Source organism: Eptatretus burgeri, chromosome 11 (assembly GCF_056783735.1).
Source record: "Eptatretus burgeri isolate ZD-2024b chromosome 11, Ebu_testis_v1, whole genome shotgun sequence".
Lineage (NCBI taxonomy): Eukaryota > Metazoa > Chordata > Myxini > Myxiniformes > Myxinidae > Eptatretus > Eptatretus burgeri.
Genome location: NC_140971.1, coordinates 39,233,361 through 39,243,007, shown reverse-complemented (window position 1 = coordinate 39,243,007; position 9,647 = coordinate 39,233,361). Strand labels below are relative to the sequence as shown.

Below are 9,647 nucleotides of genomic sequence, written 5' to 3'. Positions count from 1 at the left end.
TCTGTCTGTCTGTCTGTCTGTCTGTCCTACCCTTCCTCCTACCCATGGTACACTGAAGCTTGCAGTGAGGCAGTTGTTCTGAAACAACTTGCCTTCGCCTCATGGAAGGCACATTTTTGTCAGATTGTACGAAAGCCTGTATTCGATACTCCTGCTGAAGGAACCCTACAGTACATGATATGTCATGAGAAGTTTGGAGTGATCAAAGCTCATTTGCTGCACCTCTGTGCTTTATGAAACTTGCTAAATTTGTCGCCAAAAATGTGATTTGAGTGGTATTGGAATGACAGTAGCTGCTATATTCTTACCAGTTATTTTCATTAGTCTTACCCATTATACGGCATGAAATATGAGTTGTCATTGAGCAGCTGCCTTTATTTCCGAGGTTCATGAAACTTCAGAACTTTATTTCAAAATTTACTGGACTTGTTTCTTTAGCAGCCCATCCATCTTCAAGGGTAATTAGCATTCCAGCTTGCAGAAATAAAAAAATGAACTACATAAATCTATCAAAGTCGATCTACCTATACAAGCATTGAGACCAATCCAAGTGCATCTCAAGTAATCGCAATTCGAATGCATTCGGGGCAAAACCAGTGAAATAGACTGACGGTCACCCACCAGACCATTTAAATTGTTTTGTTCTTAGGTCAGCGAGCTGACCTAATATAACCATTCGATGTCCTCAGATCCGTCTGTCCGTCCGTCCGTCAACAATTTTTATTTTTCTATCTCATAGACGTCTCAGCCAATTGAGTTCTAACTTGACACAATGGTAATACGAGTTGCTCTCTTTCGAGTATAGATCATTTGAGCCCTTTTTCGCATTTTCGCCTTGGGGTCAAGGTTACAAGGTCATCAAGTGCAAAATGACCGATTGGTCGAATTTCCTATAAGGAAGCATCGGACGGCTATAATGCATGATGGGTTTCATAGGATTATTAATGAGTTTTAATGCGACCAACTAGTTTTTCATTACTTCTGTCATCTGGCCCTGTTTATTGGGTAACATGAGGTCCGTTGACCTCAACACGGCTTAGCGCGGTTTTTTTAAGTTCAATTTAAATTCTGTTTTCACTTTTCATTGTCACTAAGGTTGATTAACACTCGGTTGCATCAACTTTTGTGAAAATTGAATGTTTATATCCTCGGTCTGTGTGGAATGCATTGCAGCGAGGGGGAGCTTCCATGGGCTTCCATTCGTTTTCATGCCATATAACGAGGCTGTCTTAAGTTCTAGTTGATTTCTGTTTTCACTTTTGGGACCTTCTGGTGGAGCTACACGTTTAACGAAGATAATTTTCGTGCAAATCCGCTCAGAAACACACTTTTCATGAGGAAAATATATCAATTCAAATAACCATGAGACTCTGGAAGGGACATCACGTGCTTTCCATTCACTGCTTCACCTTGTAACCTGTCCTCCTGAGGGACTGCTGATTCGAAGTGTCTGTGAGATTAATGTTTATATTTTAAGTGGTTTGGGGATGTGCTCTGCAAGTATCTGAAATAATTCCGGTGAAAAACGGACGTTTTAAGATTTTGTTCGGGCATTTCATTGGACGGCGAGCTAGCTGGTCATGTGACGCCGCGCGGACGTGCAGGCAGCGAGTGATTGAGCTTCTCGGTGGCCCGAGGGTCCTTTTAGTTGGGGTCCAGCTCTGTTCTGGATACAGCCATTAAATGCACACACTTAGAGTATTTATTTCACGGCCATAAACGTGGGTTTGAAAATTGCATAATGTTGGGAATGATTCCTAGAATATGGAGATTTTTGCTTCGAACGGCCTCACGTGTTTATTTTAAATTCAATTTGAATTCTGCTTTCATTTTCTGTAGTCGCGAAGGTTGATTAACACTCCGTTGCATCAAGTTTTGTATCCGAGCTGACCGTAAAACCCGCTCGGGTGTATTATTAACCTCCGCCATCGAAGATGGATGGAGGTTACTGTTTTCACCCCTGTCTTTTTTTTTTTTTTTTTTTTTTTGTATACCTTGTCGTGGCTCGTATGAGAGCTAACACACAACTCACAGCAAGGGGGCATGAGACAAGAGGGGCGAGAGTGGAAGGGACCAAACAGTGGGGAACAGACACATTAGGTGAACTGTGGAAGGGAGAGGGATGGGGATGGGACGGGGAACATGGCGAAGGGAATATGGACATTACAGGGACTTTCAGGAAGGAAAGCAGGGTAATTGAAGGAAGTGGGCTTGGGTGGATTATCAGGGGTAGAAAAGATCGAGGATTTGGATGGGGGAAGATAAGAGGTGGTGGTGAACAGCTGTTTTGAAAGCCTGGAGGGAAGGGAAAGAATAGAGTGAGGAAGTTTATTCCAAAGGCGGGAAAAAAGAGGAATGAAAGAGTGAAGATGAGCAGTGATTCGTGATTTTGGTAGTTTTACCAGAAGGGGGTTGTTGGCGGACCTTGAGCGCCCTGTGGAAATGTGGTGGGGACAAATCGCAGAGAGAGCAGGGAGGCAAGGCTGGAGAGGAGTCGGTAGAAGACAGAAAGACCACCGACCAACCTGCGGTGATTGAGTGAGAGGCCCAAAGACTCAGCTTCATTGCGGGAGATGCCGATGATCTTAAATGCCCTGGTTTCGACAGCGTGAAGCCGAGAAAGGTGCGAGGCAGGAGCACCAGCCCAGAGGGGAAAGCAGTACTCCATCAGGCTACGGACAAAAGCTTTGTAAGTGGTCAGGAGCTCAAGAGGGCCGAGGAAGGACTTTGCACAACAGAGGATTCCCAGTCGGCGACTGGCTTTTGAGGCGAGGTTGGAAATGTGACTTTCCCAGGAAAGGTCATGGCAGATAGTGAGACCCAGAAGCTTGAAAGAAAAAGACTTCTTCCAGAGGATTGTTGAGAAAGTGGATGGGGTGGGAGGGGGGTTCTAAATGGTCCTTTCGAAGAGATAGTGAGAGTGTGAGATTTGTCTGGATTGAAAGACATGTTCCACGTGTTGGACCAGTTTGTGATTTTATCCAGATTTGCAGTGAGCGAAGAAGAAGCTGCTGCTTGCCTGTCTGAGGGATGACAGATGGTATGGCAGAGGGTGGAGTCGTCGGCAAAGAGAAATAGAGGATTTTCCAGAGTCGGAGAGATCATTGATGAAAACCAGAAAAAGAACAGGGCCCAGAACGCTACCTTGAGGAACTCCAGCCTGCACAGGAAGAGGGGATGAAAGAACTCCATTTAGGGCCACACGTTGACTGCGACAGGAGAGGAAGACTGCGAGCCATGAGTGGAGATGGCCTTGAATACCATGGGAAGAGAGTTTGGTGAGTAGTGCAGGGTGCCAGACTGTGTCAAAAGCATGTGATATGTCCAGGGATACGGCTCGGATTTCCTGTCTGGCATTGAGGACCTCCATCCATTGATGGGAGAGCAGAAGCGGCATATCCAGGGTAGAGTGACCTGGTCTGAAACCAAATTGATGATTGGAAATCAAGCCATTGGAGAAGAGGAAGGATTTCATGTCTGAAGCGATGATGGATTCCATAACCTTGCTGATGATTGGGAGAAGGCTGATTGGTCTGTAGTTACAGGGATCTGTTTTTGCACCTTTTTTATGCAGGGCAGTGATGTTAGCAGATTTCCACGCAGATGGCAGATGACCTTGGGCAAATGAGAGGGTGAATAGAACAGAGAGAGGGTGAGCAAGAGCAGAAGAGCAGGCTTTGAGGACACGTGGGCTGATGCCGTCTGGACCGGTTGCAGAATCTGACTCGAGGTTTGAAAGCAAGCTCTCCACCTTGTCAGGAGAAAAGGATACAGAGTCCAGGGACAGTTGGGTGCGACTGGGTAAAGTGGGTAGAGAAAGTGATGGGTTTAGGACACAATATTTAGCTGCAAACACCGAGTTTAGACATTCAGCTTTTTCACATGTGGTATCAGCAGTGCGGCCATTTGAGGTAAGGGAGGGGATGGAGGGGGATCATACACCAGAAACAGATTTGATTAAACGCCACCAGGATTTTGAGGAGGGAGAGAGGTTTGAGAGTTCAGACTTGAGATGAGAAAGATGTTGTTTTCTGGCTCTCCTGAGGGAAGATACACACTTGTTCCGAGCTTTGTGGAAGGAATTGAGATTGCCCTCAGTTGGGTTTGCTTTCCATGAAGCAAAGGCAAGTTGTTTCAGGACAACTGCCTCGCCACAAGCTTCAGTAAACCAAGGGCGGGAGGAAGGGTAGGACAACTGAACACGAGAGGGGATAAATCTGTGCATGAGGGAGAGAAAGTTTCTTTGAAAGAATTCCCAGGATGAGTTGATGTTTGAGAAAGTAGTGATAGGAGACCAGTCTGTAAGTTTGATGGCTGCTTGGAGACCCTGCCAGTCGGCTTGAGTGAAATGCCAGACTCAACGGCGGTGAGGTGGTTCTCTGATAACAGCCAGAGAGATGTCCACTTTGATAAGGACGTGGTCAGGAAGAACCGATTGGAGCGAAGGAAGAGTAGCAGATATTGTTAGGGAAATTTGTCAAAATCAGATCCAGAAGAGATGGAGTACCATTGGTTGAGATCTGAGTCGGGAAGTTGACCGATTGAGTCAGTCCTAATGAGTCGCAGAAAGCTTTTGCTGAGGTGCCATGGCAGGTGAGAGAGGTACCCACACCTAGCCAACTGGCGTGATGACAATTGAAGTCACCACATAAGAGGAAGAGAGAGTTTGGATGAGAAGATAGAAGTTGGTCCATGTTTTCGGATAGTGAGGTGTAGATGGAGTCATCACTGTATGGTGGACGGTACAGTACACATATAAACATGAGGTGGGAGTGGAGGGAAGCCAAAGCCAGAGGTATTCCTGGGGGTGTGGGGGAGTGAGAGCAGTGCATGGAGAGTGAGGAATAGTCTTTGATGAAGAGAGCAACACCTCCACCAGGACGAGGCTCAGGTCTGTCATACCGTAAGAGGGAGTAACCGGGGAGCGATACTTGGGAGTCAGACATATCTTGGGAGAGGAAAGTTTCTGTTTGGCAGATAATGTCTGGTTTGTCAGTGGCAACCTGTATGGAAAGATCTGAAAGGTTTGAGCGAAGGCCCCGGATATTTGAGGTCCACACTTTTAATGAAGAGGTTGGGGAGGAGGCTTTGGGTGCAGGAGGTGGAGGGAGAGGGGGGGGGGTAGGACAAGGGATGAGGGGAGGAGGTAAGGAGGGTTGTTGAAAGAGTGTGGGGTATTGCAGAATAGCGAGGGGAGGGGGCCGAATGAAGAGGAGAAAAGGCTCTGTGGTGCTGGGGGTGAGGGGAGGGGGACAAGAGACAAGGAAGAAGGCAGTTGAAGATTTGAGGAGGTGGAGTGAAGAGATGGAGGTGGAGGGCAGTGGAGGGAGGCAGCTTGGTGGATGAGAGGGGGCGGCAACTTTGGAGGGTTTGTTTGTTTGTTTGTGAACAGTATTACGGAAAAACTCCTGGACGGATTTCGACGAAACTTGATGGGGGGGTTAGGTATGGTCCAAGGATCATGCCATTAGATTTTGGACTTGGTCCAAAGTCCAATATGGCCGCTATGGCGGCCATTTTGAAAAAATATTTGAATTTTTGTTTTTGCATTTCTACATGTTTTAAGTGATTTCCAACCAAAAAAAAAAAATTTGTTCGAGGAAAAAAAAAAAAAAATTTTGCAACTTTTTTTCAAAAAAATTTCGATTTTATTTGAAAAATATTTGACTTTTTTTTTGCATTTCTACATGTTTTAAGTGATTTCCAACCCCCAAAAAAAATTTGTTAGAGAAAAAAAAAAAAACATTTGCAACTTTTTCTTTCAAAAAAAATTCGATTTTATTTTTTTCGCATTTCTACATGCGCGTCGATCGACTTTAGTTTATTCAATCGTGGTTCAGTGGAGTCTGATCCGTTTTGACCTCCAATGAATAGGATATCAGGTTCACTTTAGTGACCCACCAGTATTGGCGGCGGAGGTTTTGCACTCTACCGAGTGCTCCCCCTCTTGTTTTAAAGTCTGTATTGCCTGGACACCTTTTATGGAAAACCCCATTTTAACACCCAAATTCCTTGTATTTCTTCAGAGACTGAAAATAATTAGTTAACATGGGAAGTTGCTGTATCAAGTTTTGGATTTGCTACGGGTGATATGTAATACCACCAAAATGGGTCGTGATTGAGATTTAGAAGGATTTTGCCCGACTGGCATTGAAATTCCTGGAAAACATAACGGCATCTCTTAAACTTGTGATCTATACAAAGTTGTCAAGCAGCACAATCAGATTGCATTCACAATATAATTTGACACCATCTGGCCCCAGAGCTTTATCTTGTCTTAGCTTTCCTAGTTGCTTCTTAACTTCCTCCACTCTTACCTTGAACTCTTGAAAACCCTTCCTTACCCTGTTGATGGATTCTTTCAGCTGATGGTAAATCCCCTGATTGTTCTTGTGTGAATGTTGAAGCATCAAAACCAATTAGTAAGCCTGACATCTCACTTTCATCATTAACCTATCTCGCTGTGCTATTCGTCTATGGGCCCACACTTGTCTTAATTGGTTCTTCACTCCTTATGTACTAAAATAATGCCTTGTTGTTATGTTTAATCCTCTTGGCCTTATCCTTCTCATTCTCCTTTGGCTGGCCTAGTTATATTCTTAACTAGCCTCTGTTTACTCTTATACTGATGTACGAGTCTGACTCCAGTCCCGCTATTTTGTACTTTACGAATTTCTTCTGCTTATCCTTCAAATCAACCACCCTGACACCTTTCTACAACTATATTTACCCCTCACTGGAATATACTTGCTCTGTGCACTGCACCTTTGCCACTTGAAGGTTGGAATTGCTTGTACTTTTATTTTGGTATACTCATGGACCTTTGCCATGTTTGATTTGCTGACCAACATTTATCCACTCGTACCTTTTCAAAACGAGCTTGGAAGGTATACCTTGCTCCTGCCTTGTCCTCGTGAAACTGCTGCATATGTGACTGTCCTGGCATTTGTTTGCAACATGTGCTTTAACCTTTATTACCCTCATTGAAGGAGAAGGGATTGCGGTTGGGTCCATTTGCTTGTTTTCTGTCTGTTTGTTTGTCCGCACAGAACTTTTCTGTTTTTCTTTTTGTTTTTCAAGGCAACCGTTTTCGGGATTGAGACGAAATTTCCACCATAGGTGTGACTACTCATGTTGAATGTTTTCATTAAAATTCTGACGTGAAAATTACGTAATTAATGATCATTATGAGTCATAGATCACACGGTGTGGCAGCCATGTTGGAAAAACGGAAAAATTTTCGACCTCTATCTCAGAAACTGCACCAAGGAAAAAATTGAAACTTGGCACATAGCAAGTACTCCTCATGGGGAAAAAGTGATATATTTTTTTAAAATGACGTCAAAGGTACCTTCATTATGATGTCATAATTGCATACGTGCATTTGATATGGGTTCTACATTTGATCATTATGAAAAATTGAGGGTCATCTAGGGATAAAATGGTCCACAGAAAAAATTTTTGGATGATGTCACCGGTCACGTGATTCGGCAGCCATATTGTTAAAATAAAACAAAAAAAAAACCTTCAAAAATCCTCTTCTCTGAAGTGGCTGAACAGATCGAGGCAAAACTTTACACGTATACCCGCCTATCCATGAGGAACAAAAGGTTCACGCATATGATGTCATAGGTCACATTGTTTGGCAACCATATTGGATTTAACCTAAAACCTATAAAAAAAATCTTCTCCAGAACGGCGAGACAAATTGAGGGGAAACCACACATTTTTCCCAAGCCATGGGTGTACAAGTTTGTTTCAGAATTAATTGATAGGTCACATGGTTTGGCAGCCATATTGGATTGAAGAAAAATATTAAATGTTTTCTCTGGAACCACTTTATCAATTGACATTAAACTTCAAATTTATGATCTCGTAATGATGGGGAATTCGTGTTTTAAATTTCAACTTGATCAGATGTATGGCCTGGCAGCCAGAATTATTTCATTTTTTTGATATGGGTTCTTGTTGTTCTTTTTGGGGGGGGGGTGGTTAAATAAGGCTCACTTGGCTGTGCCTGGATAGGTTTGAGGGTAGAGGAGTTGCAGCTGAAATGCGGATCCTATCCAGGTTCCTCCTGATGACTTCATTGGGTGGTCGTTAGACTACAGTTATTCTCAGGTTTTCTGTCTGTATGTAATGGACAGCTCTGGAGGCCAGAGGAGTCAACCGATTTTGATGAAACTTGACAGGTAGGTTCATACCAGGATCTAGTTGTATGATTTTGAGTACCGTTGCTATGGACACCACCGTTGCTTAGCAACGGGACTTTGAAATTTTTGAAAAAATATGAACAATATTTATATATATTTTTTTTCGAAAATCAAAAATCGGCTTCCGCGCTTTTATGTGCACTATAATCAACCTCCTTTGTCAAAATTTTTCAGCCTGATCCGTCAAAAACTGTATGACTAGTATGCAATTATATAGCGACCACCCATGTCGCCTACCGGCTTGTCTTTTCTTTTTGCTTCTTTGGGTTCCTTCTAGTTACTGCAATGCAGGACTGTACCTATTTGGTCTTCCATTTAATTTAAATTGAATTTATTTTAATCCCATTCTAAATTCAATTGAATCATGAATAATAATAATGAATAAATACGTCATGGGTTAGGGTCAGGTGTTCAATCAAAGAGGAGTTGCATCAAAGCGGGACGTCTTGGTACCCGGTCATCACTGCCAGCAGTTATAAAGTGGCAGTTCTATGTATGTCTCTTAATTATTACGTAACACACCAGTACACTACACCACACAAAAGAAGTCCTGTCCTGGCGAGGGTCTACAATATCTGATTGCTCTTTTTCTTGTTCATTTTGCAGCCCCTTCCTTGTTTCTCTAAGGGTAATGCTGTATGAGCTAGGTTAAGTATGTGATGGTATTTGTTGAACTTACTCCTATGTGGCAGTACCCTGTGGAACATCCTGAGAAGTTCCTGAAGTTTGGAATGACACCATCAAAAGGAGTTCTGTTTTACGGGCCACCTGGCTGTGGTAAAACGTTGCTTGCAAAGGCCATCGCCAACGAGTGCCAGGCCAACTTCATCTCGATCAAAGGCCCAGAACTTCTCACCATGTGGTTCGGGGAGTCTGAGGCGAATGTTCGTGACGTGTTTGATAAGGTATGATCACATTATATTTCTTCCTCTTCCGCCATTGTGAACCCCCCTCCCTCCCCCCACCACACACACACACACACACACACACACACACACACACACACACACACACACACACACACACACACACACACACACACACACACACACACACACACACACACACACACACACACACACACACACACACACACACACACACTTCTTTCTTAATCATGCTGCACCTTTTGGGCAAGTCATCCCACAAGACAGGTTACCCCACTTGACGAGTGGATTACATAGACATCATGTTTTTAGAAGCAAGCCAGTCTGGTTGTTTGAGTGGAGATTCTGCAACTCCCTCTTGCTCTCTATACTTCTGCAAGAAGATCTTAGGATAACTCCTGTTATACTTGAAGCAATTTACTAAATCAATTGCACGGCCATCAGCAGTGGCTCTTGAGCTCACAGTAAGCACCACCAGCCAGGAGTACCAAAAACTAAAATGTTTCTGTGATGATGGCAGACCTGCTTACCATACAAGAATATCTTG

The 9,647-nt window shown here is 43.7% G+C and overlaps 1 protein-coding gene across 1 annotated transcript in view; it reads left to right on the top strand.

The window, feature by feature from the left end:
* Positions 1 to 9,647, top strand: part of VCP (valosin containing protein) — a 68,159-nt gene that overhangs the window by 38,667 nt on the left and 19,845 nt on the right. The window contains exon 13 of the mRNA XM_085846099.1: positions 8,906 to 9,118. Coding sequence (XP_085702225.1) covers positions 8,906 to 9,118 — 213 coding nt within the window. The remainder of the gene's footprint in view (positions 1 to 8,905; positions 9,119 to 9,647) is intronic.